The 18,312-nt window shown below is 40.0% G+C and overlaps 1 protein-coding gene across 3 annotated transcripts in view; it reads right to left on the bottom strand.

Annotated features, from left to right (window-relative positions):
* Nucleotides 1-5,828: 5,828 nt before the first annotated feature.
* The window catches only part of GNAI1 (G protein subunit alpha i1), a 105,755-nt gene continuing 93,271 nt past the window's right edge, over nt 5,829-18,312 (bottom strand). For 2 of the 3 annotated variants that reach the window (XM_005205328.5, XM_015468832.3), the window contains exons 8-9: nt 17,163-17,316; nt 5,829-7,942 (exon numbers count right to left, since the gene is read on the bottom strand). In XM_005205328.5, coding sequence (XP_005205385.1) covers nt 7,752-7,942; nt 17,163-17,316 — 345 coding nt within the window. In that variant the 3' untranslated portion in view covers nt 5,829-7,751. 3 annotated transcript variants of the gene reach the window in all.

Genomic DNA, 18,312 nt, shown 5'->3' on the forward strand with positions numbered 1-18,312 from the left:
TACAGATCAGGGTGTATGTACTTCAGTCTACCGTCTGCACTGTTCCCTATGGGTGGTAACCAGCTCAGAACTGTCTCTCCATTTGCTACAGTCCCATGACACACATCAGTGAAAGCCCTATTGGCCACCAGGGACAGGAGATGAAGGGATGTCCTCTGGTTGACAGAGAAAAAATGAGCCACGAGACACAGGTACAAGGCTCCCCTCTGGCGGGTACTGTCACTCAAGAGCACAGCAGAGGGAGTGTGGGAAGATAGTGTCAGCCTCTGACGTCCCTGGAGAGGATTGGGGTGGCCCTTCGATGTGTGTTTAATAAGCAGCCTGCCCCTCAGGCTGCAGCTGTGAAGATGAGCTGATGCATGGCTTTCACAGAAAGACTGGGCACCACAGTCTCCTGTCTCTCACTGAGCCCAGGGGCTGGAGTTCGTTAAGAACTCTTTCTGTTGGTGACAGTCCTGGGGGAACTGTTTCAGCCCCACTGGCACCAGAGCCAGGCCTTCTAGAGGTGTCCTTGGGCAGCAGCTGCAAAAGTTGGGGCACCAGATGAAAGTCCTTTCCAGGAGATACATATGACCTGGAGCAAGGCGGAGGGGCCTACTGTCCTCTGTCTCTGGAGAGTGTTCAGTGGGCCCTAGATGTGTTATATTAGATGCCCGCCTCTCGGGCCCATGCTATGGGATAAACAGGTAAGCCTCTTTCACAGAGTTGGGTGCTTTTCAGTTGGCTGCCTCTTTGCCGGTCCCTGGCATGGCTGGCTTCATTCCTCTGAGAAGTGGTTCTGTTTGCTGTAATCTTGAGAGTCTCCTGGACATGAGCCTGCTAGCTTTCAAAGCCAAATGTTTGGGGTGCTCATCCCTTAGGTGCAGGCCTTAAGAGCTGGGGTGTCCAAGGTGGGGTTCAAACTCTTTCCTCCCCAAGGAGAAGTGGGCGTTTTGAGTTCTTGCGTGATTTTGAGTTGCTGTGCCGGTGGTGGGTTTTATGATGAGATTGTGTTCAGTCTCTTACCTGCTTCGATGTGGCTTTTCTCATTTGCCCAGTGCAGAGGAGTTGCTCAGCTAGTTTTTGGTCTTTCTTCAGAAGCAGTTGTTCCACCTATAGCTGTAAATGCAGTATGTCTGGGAGGAGGTGAGTTTAGGGTCTTTTTCTATATCACCCTTTTGAACCACAACCCACTATGATTTCATTCGATGAAAATGAAAGACAGAATTGTTTAGAAGTAGCTTTGACTTTACTCATTTTTTTATTTTTAAAAGTAAGGAAAGGATCAAAGCTGAAATTATTTTCAAAGAAAATAATGAAAAGTCAAGAAGACATAACAGAAAATTCCAGGTAATATCCAATCTTCACTTGGCTTATTTGTAAGACCAGCTTTACAAAGAAATTGTACAAATATATCAATTAAGTTAAAAATGCAAAATTGTACATCTCTCTTGGAAAAGGAATTTGGGTCCTTAGGTTCTCAAGAGTCCCCATGTGTTTTTGGTGAGGCATTGTGCAATTCAGAAGGATACGGTACCTTCTTTTGCTAAAAGTGGCACTACTTTCTAAAGTAGTATTTAGGAGTTAAGATCTGCTTTATCGTCTCTGCATGGTTTGCTAATACCAGTGTCTAGTTTTTAATCATTTGCAATGCATTCTTACTTTGAACAACTATCCTTTGGCAATGGCAATGTTTCCATTCAGTATGGAAACCCAGGAAGATGGCCAGTAAATCAAAGTTAGAGATATTTGAACTTGGATATGGTGCTCGAGAGTTATAATATGGTAGGAAGGGATAGGATATCCACTCCAGTATTCTTGGGCTTCCCTAGTGACGTAGGTGGTAAAGAATTTGCGTGCAATGTGGGAGACCTGGTTTCCATTCCTGGTTTGGGAAGATTCCCTGGAGGGAGGGCATGGCAACTCACTCCAGTATTCTTGCCTGGAGAATCCCCATGGACAGAGGAGCCAGGCGGGCTTCAGTCCGTGGGGTCGCAGAGTCAGACACAACTGAACGACTGAGCACACAGAGCAGAGGACTGTCCTAGGTCAGGCCTCCTCAGCCCTGGTCTGCATGATTACAACAGATTCCTGCCTGTGCATATTTGGCTGTTTCTGGACTTGATGAACTGTGTTTCATAACTTTTAAAGTAACTGAAAAATACAAGTAAATAATAGAACACATCACAACAGACACCAAAGCAAAGCAGTTACTGGTTGAGGGAAAAATGCCCAGGAAACAGGCCAATGGAGTGGTAAAATATAAAACTCTTGATATAAAGACATTTTAATGATTAAGATGTAGGTTTCCAGAAGCAATTACAAGAGAAAATTTCCCGAAGTTTAAAATAACATAAATGTCCATATTTTTGGTTACATTAAATAATGTAATAATAAAGAATAAAAATAACAGAAGTGTCCTGAAAATGAGGAAATGCATTTTCTTCTGACATTTCCCAATATCATCATCAATGTGAGACACTCAGAAGTTTCATCTATAAAGATGAACTATGATACTTGTTTTGTATCAACAACTATTATTTAAGCGCTGAGTAGGGTTTTAAAGGCACCCCCAAATTAAAGTCTTTATAGTCAAGTAGCAGTACAACTTATCAAATGCTTACCACAGGCCAGACTCACTTCCAAGTGTGTAACATGCATTGTGAATTTAATGGCCTGATTATTTAATCTCTATTTTTTTTCCAGGTAAAAAGGAGACGGAGTAAAATTAAATAACTTGCCCCAGTTTATCCAATTAATAAGGGACAGTCAGGATCTGAACTCAGATAACATCAGTGCCTAGGCCACCGCCACTTTCAACTTTTCTCTAAAATCACACACTGAGCAATGACAATGCTAACATCTATAATACAGATTACATTATTAAATTCCTTTACACAAGGCACCATGGGTAAGTCTGTTAACAATAAATGATGTAAAGATGTCCATAACTGTTTGTGTCCTTAAGAATCTTCACATCTAATGGGTATTATCATAAATAGCTTTGATACAAGATATAAGTATACGTATTTTTAAGCTTTTATGCATTTTTGAGATATATTTGACATTTAACATTTTGTGTGTACACTAATGAGTTTATATATATAGTCAAAATAAGTCTAGTTAACATCCATCACCACACAGTTAATTTTTTTTTCTTGTAATGAGAACTTTAAAAACTTACTCTTTGTAACTCCCAAATATGCTACACTGTTATTAACTATACTCACCATGGTGTACATTATATCCCCATGACTTATTTCATAGCTGGAATTTTTTATTATTGACTCTTTCCACTCATTTCATCCACCACCCACACACCACCTCTGGCAACCACCAATCTGCTCTCTGCATCTATGAGCTGAATTTTCTTGATTGTACATATAGGTGATACCCCATATTTGGCAGTCTCAGACTTACTTCATCTAGCGTAAAGTCCTCCTCAGGGTCCATCCATGCTGTTAAAAATGGCAAGATCTTGTTTGTTTTATGGCTGATGTTCATGCGTGTGTGTGTTGCATTTTCTTTATCATCTGTGCATAGACACTTAGGGTGTTTCCCTGTCTTGGCTATTGTAAATAGTGCTGCCATGAAAATGAGGGTGCATGTCTTTTTGAGTCAGTGTTTTCACTCTCTTTTGGATAAATACCCTGCAAGTAGAATTTCTGAATCATATGGTCATTCCACTTTTATGTCTTGGGGAACCTTCATCCTTTTTGCCATAGTGACAGCCCCAGTGTACATCCTGACCAACGGGGCACAAGGGTTCCTGGTTCAGCACATCCTTACAATGTTTGTTACTTCTTGTCTTTTAATAATAGTCATCCTAACAAGTGAAGTGATAGCTCACTGTGATTTTGATTTGTAATTCCCTGATACTTAATAATGCTGGGCAACTTACTGTGAGCCTATTGGCTATCCATGTCTTTTTTGGGGAAAAAAAAAAAAAAAAGGATATTCTCAGGCCATTTTAAAATCAGTTTTTTTTTTTTTTTTGAGTTGTATATTTTGGATTTTAACTACTGGATTATATTTGCATTATAAGATATGATTTGCAGTTTTTTCTCCCATCCCACAGGGTTGCTGTTTCAGTTTGTTGATGGATTCCTTTGCTGTGCAGAAGCAGCTTCTTAGTTTGATATAGTCCCACTTTTTCTGTCAAATCTAAAAGATTATCACCAAGACCAGTGTAGAGGAGCTTATTACTGCCTCTGTCTTCTGGGAGTTTCATGGTTTCAGGTCTTAATCCATTCAGGCCCTTCCATTTTGGGTTTATTTTTGTGTGTGGTATAAGATAATGATCCAGTTCCATTCTCTTGCATACTGTCCAGTTCTCCCAAAATCATTTATTGAAGACACTCTTCTTTCCCTGTTGTGTATACTTGGCTCTGTCTCATAAGTTGACCATATATGTCTGGGTTTATTTTTAGGCTCTCTATTCTTTTTCTCAGCTCTATGGGCACGTTTTTATGCCAATAGAACACTACTCTACTATAGTTTTCTAGTATAGTTCGTACAAAGCGGGACACATGCTCCATAATCTCTATCTTATGTATTTTTATTCTAAAAATATGATTCTGATAAACTCAGAAGGTGACAATGGGGGTGGTTAAAAGAATACTTAAGACATTTTCTGGAAATAAGGTAGCATTAAACAGATATGAAGTCAGAAGTCACAGGTTTGAAATGTTGATCTTGGTTGTTGATTAACCTGAGACTTTTTTGATCTCACAGTTGCTGCTGGCATTTAGTAAGAACTTGTGCATTTTAGTCAGCATTTTTTTGGCAGAAGTCTGAACCTGAATGAATGACATGAAGTGTTATTTTTTAAAAGGATACTGAAATAAATGAAAGGGACTTTAGCAGCCAGAAGAGCTTTAGGAAATTGAGAAATGAGAACTGGCACTATGACTGGCTTAGCTGAGCTGCTTCCCAGTGAGGGGGATGAGGGCTGATCAGACCTGAGCCTCTGGCCAGGGAGGTGAGAACTGTGATTGGCAGCCCTATGAGAACCATGCAGTTTCACGTAGGGCAGATGGAAGACAAGATGCCAGCTGATCTAAAAAAGAGACCACCAAAAAAAGTGCTAATAAATAAAAATAACATTAACAGACATAAAGGAACACTTCCCTTGTCCCAGGCATTGTTTTAAGCATTTGCAGGTAGTATAGTGCTTGAAGGAAAGCCCGGGCTATGCACAAAGCGCTGTTAGAATGTGTGGAAGGTGGCAGGGGGAGGGGACGTAGTGAAGTGGGCTCGTATGATGAAGAGCATGAATGGAAGGCTAAGTAGATTTCATTTTACTGACAAGTCAGAGCTAATGCACAGAAAGTAACACAGGCACAGTTCTAGATTAGGGTAAGTAAGCTGCATTGAAGAAAGGAGAAACTGGAAGTGGGGAATTTAATTACTAATCCATTTTAATTGGAAGTTAAACAAAGACCTGAATTCAGTAGATGGTAGTGGGAATGGGAAAGAGAAATAAAACAAAAACCACATGTAAGGCACTGGGAAGGAGACCTGTGTGCAAACAGTGGCTTATCAGAGATGGAGATGAGGGCTAAGAAGAGTTCCCAATGGCTGACAAATTCCCCACTGAGGGATTACGTGAATGGCGGTTCAGTGGCCAAGACAGGGTGAGAAGTGGTTGACGGGGAAGATGATGAATTTGGTTTGGGCGTGCGGAGTTGGAGCAGGAAATTCCAAATGTGGCACCACATCTTGTGAGAAAATTTAGGGCAGGGAAAACTCAAGCTTCGGGAATAGATGAAACTGCAAACACAAAAGTAAAGAAGAAATGAACTACAGACTGATAAATGCGAATACAAAAACGTGTATTAGCCAAGAGGTTTGTAAAATTTTAAAAATCCGAATTTATTAGATTTTATTAGTAACACAATTACACAGAGTAAAGTTCAGGAATTCATCAATGGTGGTCACCAATATGTGCTTCTTTGTGGCTTTTTAAGCTGTTATTTCTCATGATTCAAATCGATTCACAGGACAGTTGAATTTCATACATAGCTTCATAAGATGAATACAACAGGTCTTCTATCCATAAAATTAATGAAAACATTTCTTTCATGAAAGGCACATAAAGAATCTAAACTAACACATTTATTTAAAGAATTCTGATAACTTTGAACTTCTTTACATTACAAAAAAGAAAAATCCCCCAAATGAAACAGATGTAAATGTAGTTTCTGGTTACATACACACACACAAACACACACACACTGCAACAAATAGACCTCAACAAAATGATAACACACAACTAAATTTAGAAACTACTTACCCACAAAGTTTATTGAAACACTACTTAATGTTTTTAAGATGAGTAAAAAAAGAGAAGTAAGGTATGGAATGCTGTTCACTTTGCTGAAAACAAGGTCATAGAGAGATACTGTGAATAATTAAAACAAAAGTGACTATCAAAATTTTAATATCTAGCAAAAATGTAATACTTACTTGAGAATACATACAATTGCTAACTTAATTAAATACGATTACTCATTTTCCTAAGTGTAATTGCCCATTTCATTCTCAGAGATAATAGCACAGTTTAAAGAAATAATACAAACTCAAGCAAGTGGAGGAAATTTGAATAATCTCAGGGAAAAAAGTAATTTTAATATAGTGTGATAATTAAATTTGAAACTAGTTACTTACATATGTGAATTTAAAGGCTGCATTTTATCGGTAGCAGAATCTTCGAGGTCTTTCCTGTTACCTTCCGAACAAAGAGCTGTCATGTATGGTACGTACAAGGGATTTCCCAAAGGAAATACACAAATGAATGTCTCAAAATTCATTATGCTAACTTATTTTTTACCCACAAAAATGCTCTTGCACCCACCTAAACTTACTTATAAATAAAAATGTAGTTATTTGAAGTGTATAAAAATTAACTTGGCATCACCTTTAAGGCAATGCATGAATACCATCCAAATATTAAAATTCAAAGTGAAAACAAACCAACTGAATAAAAATTAAGTGTTTATAAGTCTATATGTATATCCTCAGAAACCTGCATTTTACAGTTTTTAAACCAAATCTAATGTAGAATCAGATTAGCATGCACCCTTAAAAGAAAAACTGAAATGCATACAGTGTTTAACTGATCCAAAGGCAGGTATAGTCATCTTCTTCAAGAACATTTCAATAAAACACATAAATTTAAAGAACAAATCATGTTATTAAAATAGTCTGTGCAATGTTTGTACAAATAACATTTATGATTACAAGTATACTACATATAATCAAGACAAGAGCTGCAATGTGTCCTAATATTAATCATTGTACTTAAAAATTTACAGGACAGAAACATAAATAAAGCTGTTTAGAACTGGCAAACATGACAATAGTCTGTCATTCAGTACAAAGTACTTAATATTTCTGTTATTTCCAAAGCCACCACGCTAAAATTATAAGTTGCCGCTTACTGAATGTCTAAAAGTAATGTGGAAAACTAAAGTCATAAATACATGTATACATACATTTGCATATTTACATGTATGTAGAAGTCATCCGTACACTAGAGCCCAGCTTTAACACTGCCCTTAGTTTCACACTGCAGGACCACCTCTCACACTTACGAAAGGTCCTTCCATTACTTTCAGTTAAAAAAAAAACAAATAGAACAGCTTTGGTCAGGTCCCAGATGCACTCGCCATATACTACATTCTGTGTTGCTGCAAGACTCTAGTCTAGAGAGATCCACATGTAAGTACTCATTTGGTTTGAAAATGCATTTTACCATTTGCCGCCAACACTCAGAAGAGACCACAGTCTTTTAGGTTATTTTTTATGATGACGTCTGTTACGGCATCAAAGACGAACTGCACGTTCTTGGTGTCCGTGGCGCACGTGAAGTGGGTGTATATTTCCTTTGTGTCCTTTCTCTTATTGAGGTCTTCAAACTGACACTGAATGTACGCAGCTGCCTCTTCATATGTGTTTGAGCCTGAGAAGGGAAATGGAAAGAAATGTAAGGTGAAGTTAAAAGGGGTATACTGCTAAGCAACATGGACCTTAAAATACAGAAATAGGTTTCATATGTATAAAATATGTAGATTCCATCATAATTGTCTTTATGCCATTTGAGAATAAGATAAACTTTAAGTGAAAAATACCCAATGTTAATCACCCTTTAATGACTGTAAGTTACCCTTAAAGAAAAAAAAAAAACATGGTATTCCATGTTCCCCATGATCTTTGTTCCTGCCTCAAACTCCAAGTGTCAGAGCCTCTTTTTGCTTTTACCCCTTACACTCTACATCCTAACATGGAAACAACTTACACAAATAACGGATGTGGCTTGCTATAACACTTCTAGCCTATAGTGGCTGATCAGGAAATGCTGACTGAGTACTGACTGGTATATTTTTATTCAAAGTGTTGTGTTAGTTCCTCAGTCTTGTCTGACTCCTTGCAACTTCATGGACTGTAGCCTGCCAGGCTCCTCTCTGTTCATGGAATTCTCCAGGCAAAAATACTGGAGTGGGTTGCCATTTCCTTCTCCAGGGGATTTTTCCCATCCCAGGGACTGAACCCAGGCCTCCCACATTGCAGGTGGATTCTTTACTGTCTGAGCCACAAAGGAAGCCATTTTTATTCAACTTCCTATATATATTCATTAACTAGCATTTATCTCTCAGTTTTTTATTCAAAAACTGTACAGTGCTCTACAATGTGGTATATGGCTATGAGGTTACAAAAAGTGAATGACAGAATGACTGCTACTTTCATCAGATGACTGAAGACTATCACCTCCACTGGCTTTGTTCATACTGATGCTTCCTAAGGCCCACGTGACTTCACATTCCAGGCTGTCTGGCTCTAGGTCAGTGATCACACCACTGTGATTATCTGGGTCGTGACAATCTTTTTTGTATACTTCTTCTGTGTACTTTTGCCACCCTTCTTAGTATCTTCTGCTTCTGTTAGGTCCACACCACTTCTGTCCTTTATAGAAATGAGCGCACTGCGCTACAGAAATGGCTGTGCGGCGCTGGAGTGGCGAGAGGCCATGAGGAGATATCCCACGTCCAAGGTCAGAAAAACCCCAGTAAGATGGTAGGCGCTGGAGCGGCTGTGAGGAGATACCCCATATCCAAGGGCAAAGTAGAAGACCCAGCAACAAGTAGAGGGAGCAAATTTGTGTTTAGAATTAAATCCCATTCCCACCAGAGATGCTAAGAGGGCTCAAACTTTGTGGACACCAGGACCCAGGGACCCCAAAGACTGAGACAGAACTGTGTTTGAGCATCTCCTGTGGAGGTACGGGTCAGCAGTGGACTGCCACAGGGACAGGGGCTCTGGGAACAGCAGACTTGGGTATGGCATAAGCCCTCTTGGAGGAGGTCACCATTAACCCCACCATAGAGCTGCCAGAACTTACACAGGACTGGGAAACAGACTCTTGGAGGGCACAAACAGAACCTCGTGCACCAGGACCCAGGAGAAAGGAGCAGTGACTCCACAAGAGAGTGTGGGCAGACCCAGAATTGCCTGTGAGTGTCCAGGAGTCTCCAGAGGAAGCATGGGTTGGTGGTGGCCTGCTGCAGGGCTAGGGGCACTGAGTGCAGCAGTGCATGCATGGGACCTTTTGAAGGGGGTCACCGTTATCTTCATTATCTCCACCAAGTTCGGCCCCAGGTAAATAGCAGGGGGGGAACACAGCACCAGGCATCAATAGAAAATTGGATTAAAGATTTACTGAGCGTGGCCCCGCCCATCAGAACAAGACCCAGTTTCCCCCTCAGTCAGTCTCTCCCATTATGAAGTTTCCATAAGCCTCTTATCCTTCTCCATCAGAGGACAGACAGACTGAAAATCACAATCACAGAAAATTAACCACTCTAATCACATAGACCAGAGCCTTGTCTAATTCAGTGAAACTATGAGCCATGCCCTGTAGGGCCACCCAAGCCGGACAAGTCATGGTGGAGAAATCTGACAGAATGTGGTCCACTGGAGAAGGGAATGGCAAACCACTTCAGTTTTCTTGCCTTGAGAACCCCATGAACAGTATGAAAAGGCAAAAAGATAGGACACTGAAAGATGAACTCCCCAGGTCAGTAGGTGCCCAGTATGCTACTGGAGATCAGGGGAGAAATAACTCCAGAAAGAATGAAGACAATGGAGCCAAAGCAAAAACCCAGTTGTGGGTTTGCCTGGTGATGTAAGCAAGATTAATGCTGTAAAGAGCAATACTGCATAGGAACGTGGAATGTCAGGTCCATGAATCAAGGCAAATTGGAAGCGGTCAAACAGGAGAGGGCAAGACTGAACGTCAACATTTTAGGAATAAGTGAACTAAAATGGACTGGAATGGGTGAATTTAACTCAGATGACCATTATATCTACTACTGTGGGCAAGAAACCCTTAGAAGAAATGGAGTAGCCATCATAGTTAACAGAAGAGTCCGAAATGCAGTACTTGGATGCAATCTCTAAAACGACAGAATGATCTCTGTTCGTTTCCAAGGCAAACCATTCAATATCACAGTAATCCAATATGCCCCAACCAGTAATGCTGAAGAAGTTGAACAGTTTTATGAAGATCTACAAGACCTTTTAGAGCTAACACCCAAAAAAGATGTCCTTTTCATTACAGGGGACTGGAATGCAAAAGTAGGAAGTCAAGAAACACCTGGAGTAACAGACAATTTGGGCCTTGGAGTACGGAATGAAGCAGGGCAAAGGCTAATAGAGTTCTGCCAAGAGAATGCATTGGTCTAGCAAACACCCTCTTCCAACACAAAAGAAGACTCTACCATAGACATCACCAGATGGGCAACACCGAAATTCGACTGATTATATTCTTTGCAGCCAAAGATGGAGAAGCTCTATACAGTCAGCAAAAACAAGACCAGGAGCTAACTGTGGTTCAGATCATGAACTCCTTATTGCCAAATTCAGACTAAAATTGAAGAAAGTAGGGAAAACCACTAGACCATTCAAGTATGACCTAAATCAAATCCCTTACAATTATACAGTGAAAGTGAGAGATAGATTTAAAGGACTAGATCTGATAGAGTGCCTGATGAACTATGGACGGAGGTTCGTGACATTGTACAGGAGACAGAGATCAAAACCACCCCCAAGAAAAAGAAATGCAAAAAAGCAAAATGGCTGTCTGAGGAGGCCTTACAAACAGCTGTGAAAAGAAGAGAACTGAAAAGCAAAGGAGAAAAGGAAAAATATACTCATTTGAATGCAGAGTTCCAAAGAACAGCAAGGAGAGATAAGAAAGCCCTCCTCAGTGATTAGTGCAAAGAAATAGAGGAAAACAATAGAATGGGAAAGACTAGAGATCTCTTCAAGAAAATTAGAGATACCAATGGACTATTTCATGCAAAGATGGGCTCAATAAAGGACATTTTGAATGTTAACCCCTAAGCAGATAAATAGTTTGCAAATATTTTCTCCCATTCCTTTGGCTACAGTTTTGTTTTGTTGATGATATCCTTGACCATGCAGAAGCTTTTTAGTTTGATGTAGTCCCATTTGTCTATTTTTGCTTTTGGTGTCAAACCTAAAAATTTACAGTCAAGACGGATTTCCAGCTTAGTGCCTATGTTTTCTTCTAGGAGTTCTCTCATTTCTTACACTCAAATCTTTATTTGGGTTTATTTTTGTGTATGGTGGAGACAGCAGTCCAGTTTCATTTTAGCATGTGGCTGTCCAGTTTTCCTAACATTTATTAACGAGACTGCTCTTTCCCCATTGTGTATCCTTGAGTCCTCTGTCATACATTACTTGATCGTGTGCACATGGTTTACTTCTGGGCTCTCTATTCTGTTCCTCAGTTCTGTTTCTATGCCAACACCACACTCGTTTTGATTACTCTAGCTGTTGGAAACCAGGGAGCACGGTGCTTCCACCTTTGCTGTTCCTTTTAAAGACTGCTTTAGTTTTTGGACTCTCTTATGACTTAAAATTGTTAGGATTATTTATTCTTTCTGTGAAAACTGCAATTAGAATTTTGATATGGATTACACTGAGTCTTTTAGACAACTGTAGGTAGCATGGACCGTTCTAACAGTATTCTTCTAATCGGGCGTGGAATACCAGACCACCTGACCTGCCTCTTGAGAAATCTTTATGCAGGTCAGGAAGCAACAGTTAAAACTGCACATGGAACAACAGACTGGTTCCAAATAGGAAAAGGAGTACGTCAAGGCTGTATATTGTCACTCTGCTTATTTAACTTATACGCAGAGTACATCATGAGAAACGCTGGGCTGGAAGAAGCACAAGCTGGAATCAAGATTGCCGGGAGAAATATCAATAACCTCATATATGCAGATGACACCATCCTTATGGAAGAAAGTGAAGAGGAACTAGAGAGCCTCTTGATGAAAGTGAAAGAGGAGAGTGAAAAAGTGGGCTTAAAGCTCAACATTCAGAAAACAAAGATTATGGCATCTGGTCCCGTTACTTCATGGCAAAGAGATGGGAGAAACAGTGGAAACAGTGGCTGACTTTATTTTATTGGGCTCCAAAATCACTGCAGATAGTGACTGCAGCCATGAAATTAAAAGATGCTTACTCCTTGGAAGGAAAATTATGACCAACCTAGACAGCATGTTAAAAAGCAGAGACATTACTTTGTCAACAAAGGTCCATCTAGTCAAGGCTATGGTTTTTCCAGTAGTCATGTATGGATGTGAGAGTTGGATTGTAAAGAAAGCTGAGCACTGAAGTACTGATGCTTTTGAACTATGGTGTTGGATAAGACTCTTGAGAGTCCCTTGGACTGCAAGGAGATCAGTCCTAAGTGTTCATTGGAAAGAACAATGTGAAGAGCTGACTCATTGGAAAAGACCCTGATGCTGGGAGAGATTGAAGGCAGGAGGAGAAGGGGACGACAGAGGATGAGATGGTTGGATGGCATCACTGACTCAATGGAGGTGAGTCTGAGCAGACTCCAGGAGTTGGTGATGGACAGGGAGGCCTTGTGTGCTGTGGTCCATGGGGTCACGAAGAGTCGGACATGACTGAGTGACTGAACTGAATTTTCTTGTGACATATTTGCCTGGTTTAGGTAACAGGTAATGCTGGCCTGGTAAAACGAGTGATGGAAGAGTTAGAGAAGAATTACTAGCAGTGTTTCTCAGAGTGTTTTGCAGAATTCACCAGTAAGGCCATCTGGTTATGAACTTATGTTGACTGGAAGGTTTTTGATTGAACTCTTTACTAATCAGTCTATTCAGATTTTCTATTTCTTAATGATTCAAACTTGGTTGACTGTTTCTAGGAAATTTTCTCCAGGTTGTCAAAATAAGTTTACATTTTATCTCATCAATAGCAGAGAGCCATATACTCTACAAATTAAGTTTTAGTTTATTAAATCATAATAAGGTTGGTACACTGAAATATAAAGGAATAAATAATGTCCTGTTGACTCACAGAAGCTAATGCAACCTCTAAATTAAAAATATGTTTTGAGAAAACAGCTTGCCCTGTGTGCATTCCTCAATCTGCTATATATATTCCAGGTAACTAGTTACATTACTTAATCCCCAGAACTACAAGATACATGAATGAACTAGTAAGTACTGTATTAAACCTGATTTTAAGTTTTGGCAAAGAATGACTGAGGGCAGGGGTGGTGGAAGATGACATTAGTTTCTAACATAATAGAACTGTCTTGACTAAAGGTTTATTACAGATGATATAGCCTGGCTCAAGACTGGAGAATGGGAGGCTGGTGATATAATTCAAAGGGAGATAAAGGTGATTTGAAAAGAAAAAAAATAGCGTGAGTTCAATTTGAGTCTCAGGTGCTAAAAAACACAGATATGCTCAGCAAGGAGTTGGAAATGCAAGCCTGAGTCTCCACAGAGAAATAAGAGTTGACAACAGAATGTATCATGCTGAAAATAAATATGCCTATGAAAGAATAGAATGCTGGAAGATTATAAGACTGCAGACAATTTGGTGAAATGCCACCATACAGATAAAAAGAAGAGAAGACAGGAGCAGAGAGAGGTAGGAGATAAACCAAGTGAGGAGTTTGCAGGCTACATGTCTTCTTCTATAGCAAACAGTATAGAACAGGAATTAAGAATTGAAGGTGCATCAGAGAATCTGAATCAGGTTAATCAAGAATTCTATAATACTCTTTGCTAAAAGAATCTTAGATCAGTGATTATTACTAACTTTAAAAAATGTATACCTGGCCTGGCAAAAAAAAAAAAAAAAGAGAGCTAACAAGTATGCTCTTGGTGGCTCTAAAATCTCTGCAGGTATGTAATATTTGAGGAGTGATTTGGGTTCTCTGGGACTTTCCCTGGTGGCTAAGACAGTAAAGAATCTGCTTGTGATGCAGAAGACCTGGTTCAACCTCTGGGTCAGGAAGATCCCCTGGAGAACGGACTGGCTCTCCACTCCAGTATTCTTGTCTGGAGAATCCCATGGACAGAGAAGCCTGGTGGGCTATAGTCCATGGGATCACAAAAGAGACACAGCTGAGTGACTAACACTTACTTTTTTACTTGGGTCCTCTGACATTAACACAAAAGGGCTACTTTACAATGTTGTTGTTTAGTCCATAGTCCTGTCTGACTCTCCCAACCCCACGGACTGTATTCTGCCAGGCTCCTCTGTCCATGGGATTTCCCAGGTGAGAATACTGGAGTGGCTTGCCACTTTCTTCTCCAGGTGATCTTCCCAACCCAGGGATCAAACCCACATCTCCTGGATTTGCAGGCAGATTCTTTACTGCTGAGCCAGCAGGGAAGCCTTTATTTCATTATAGAAAATGAATATGACCTTAAAGATAAAGTAAAGGCAAAACTGAATTGCCTTGATTCTAGATATCTTCAATCTTGGAATCAGAACTATTAATAATTCTATCCCCAATAAAGCACTAAAATATCTGAGTAAGGTGACTTAGGATACTAAGACTTTCAAAAATTAAACTAAAAACAAGTTAATTCTGTGAAATTAGTTTGAACTAAAGTATAACTCTGTGGGCTTCCCTTGTGGCTTAGCTGGTAAAGAATCCACCTGCAAGGTGGGAACCCTGGGGTTTGATCCCTGGGTTGGGAAGATTCCCTGGAGAAGGGAAAGGCTACCCTGCCTCTTGAGAAATCCGTATGCAGGTCAGGAAGCAACAGTTAGAACTGGACATGGAACAACAGACTGGTTCCAAATAGGAAAAGGAGTACGTCAAGGCTGTATATTGTCACCCTGCTTATTTAACCTGTATGCAGAGTACATCATGAGAAAGGCTGGGCTGGAAGAAGCACAAGCTGGAATCAAGATTGCCGGGAGAAATATCAATAACTTCAGATATGCAGATGACACCACCCTTATGGCAGAAAGTGAAGAGGAACTAAAGAGCCTCTTGATGAAAGTGAAAGAGGAGAGTGAAAAAGTTGGCTTAAAACTCAACATTCAGAAAACTAAGATCATAGCATCTGGTCCCATCACTTCATGGGAAATAGATGGGGAAATAGTGGCTGACTTTATTTTTTGGGGCTTCAAAATCACTGCAGATAGTGACTGCAGCCATGAAATTAAAAGACGCTTACTCCTTGGAAGAAAAGTTATGACCAACCTAGACAGCATATTAAAAAGCAGGGACATTACTTTGGCAACAAAGGTCCATCTAGTCAAGGCTATGGTTTTTTCAGTGGTCATGTATGGATGTGAAAGTTGGACTCTAAAGAAAGCTGAGTGCTGAAGAATTGATGCTTTTGAACTGTGGTGTTGGAGAAGACTTTTGAGAGTCCCCTAAACTGCAAGAAGATCCAACCAGTCCATCCTAAAGGAAATCAGTCCTGAATATGCATTGGAAGGACTGTTGTTGAAGCTGAAGCTCCCATACTTTGGCCACCTGATGCAAAGAACTGACTCATTTGAAAAGACCCTAATGGTGGTTGGATGCCTTCACCGACTCAATGGACATGAGTTTAAGTAAAATCCGGGAGTTGGTGATGGATAGGGAGACTTGGCATGCTGCAGTCCATGGGTGCAAAGAGTCGGACACGACTGAGCAACTGAACTGAACTGAAATGATAACTCTGTGATTTATAAAAAGGGCTGTAGTAAAGAGCAGTAGGGTCACACTGATTGAAGAAGCCTCTGCTTTGCCTCCAGTGCGAATATAATGAAATGTATTCTGACTGCTGATGTTCTGGATGCAGCGGGTGCAGTGGACTTGGGTCTGGACTGGGACTCTCTTGCTTCATTCCTCCCAGTGCTCTCACCTGTGTTAGTGGGATATAAAAGCATCCATAGCACACGGTTGTTTTAACACTGCCCATGGAAAGGAAGTAAATATTTGTATAATTTACTCAATACAAAACTAAAATTTTGTTTATAAGAAAAAAATTCTTAAAATAATTAGGATGGAGCAAGGGTTATTTTTACGTCATGTTCGACTCTTTGTGGAGGGGACCTGGGGGGCGAGGGTGGGATATCTGTGTTCCTTGTGCCCACTTCCAGTAGGAGCCAGGGAAGTGTTCCAAAGAACTAAAGCAGTGTTTTTGCCTAACTTTTGATTTCACAGATGGAGTACTGAGACAGGGAAATTAACTGCCTCATTCAAGATCAAAGAGCAAATTATGGGAAAGCCAGGACTGCAACTCAGCTTTCCTTTTCTCAAAGCAGACCGTTTTCCACAGCAGTAAAACTGAAGTAGCTTTAAGGTCTCATTACCAAAGCCTTGGTTTCTTGTGAACCCTTCCCCCATTCCCCTGAGCAGTTAGCTACCTAGGACTCCTTTCTAATCTTTCCCCCTTACAATTACTTACTGTTCGTTTTCCTCTGTGGTCACATGCTGCACTGGTGGTGTTTTATCTGCTTCCTTAGGAGTACCTCTGTCTTAGAGATTAGTCAGTGAACAGAGACACATCTTATTTATTGTACATCACACAATAGCTAAGATCTGTTCACTGCATGAACAAATCAGGATCTTACGTTTACAAAGACTTGGGGTCACCACAGAAAATTATCTAACAGCTTTCCCATAAAATGAATGTTATTTTTAATCCTCCATACCTCAAGGAGCTAGCCCAAGCAAGCTGGGCTTGAATGCAGTTTGCTAAATAATTTTGCTTTTACAGGTTAAGAACTACTAAGCCAAGAGATTCAAATCAACAACTGAAATCTTGGCTTAGGGGAACTTTCACTTAAAAATGTATGAGTTGACAGAGAAAGTAAAATACCTGCATATTCTGGATAGCATATAGTGAGAGGGCTCTTCTTGATTTTTTCTTCAAAGAGATCCTTCTTGTTCAGAAAAAGTATAATAGATGTATCTGTAAACCATTTGTTGTTACATATGCTGTCGAATAACTTCATGCTTTCATGCATTCGGTTCTGTAATAGAAAACACAGCCAGTGTGTCATAAGGGCAAAGATTCTGAGAAATATTACTTTTAAAAAATAATGAGTGTCTGGGAAAAAAGTGTGGCAGTACAATAGAGCTTAGCCAGCTGAAAAATACATAACCTATCAGAAAAATACACCTGCCATTTAAGAACAAGCACACGTGATGATTTTAGGCGAGATGAATATCTCCATCACTGATCACCCTTCTGCGTCCATCCAGCACTTGCTGAGTGCCTGTGGTGTGTCACTCTACTGCAGGAGCTTGTGATCTATAAATGCCAAGAGCAGACATCTCAGAGGAGACCTCATCATTACAGAGTGAACTGAAGTTTCCATTAAAAGGTAAGTAGAGGTTTTTAAAGATTAATAAACTGAAAAAGCTGAAATACAATTAGACCAGTACCCTATATAATAGTGTATGAGGGAAGGAAACCTCCAATTCCTGTTTCCTGCCCTTCTGGTATTTGTGGTTTCAAAAAGGGCACTGATATATTATAGAGCGCCAGAAGGACAGAAATGAATGTTGTATGTTACACCTACTGAATGGTAACTGTATATACCTTATCCTAAAAAAAAAGGAACTGACATTTATAGCTCTATTTAAAAATATTTCCCCTAGATTAATGGTACAGTGAAACACATGTGACAATTATATGACAGCAGCGAAGTACAATATAGCTCAGGGATTACTAAGCTGGCAGAAGTAGGATATATAAGCCTTGGACTATAATGGAGCTAACTTTATTTTTATTCAGTATGCAGATACCAGATCTCAGAAATGCCTAGTTAAGCATCTAGGGTTCAACTCTTTGTCTTCTCCTTTTTATGAGGATCCATCATAAAAAGTATGCTTCTTTGCATACTAAGAGGGAAATGTACTAAATAGAAAAGTTAGAGAAAGTGCCTGAACTTTCACATTATTCAGGCATTAGCAAGAATTTCTCAAGACTTTTTCTTAGAAAAATTCTTGGCAACAACTCCAAC

Source organism: Bos taurus, chromosome 4, assembly GCF_002263795.3.
Source record: "Bos taurus isolate L1 Dominette 01449 registration number 42190680 breed Hereford chromosome 4, ARS-UCD2.0, whole genome shotgun sequence".
Lineage (NCBI taxonomy): Eukaryota > Metazoa > Chordata > Mammalia > Artiodactyla > Bovidae > Bos > Bos taurus.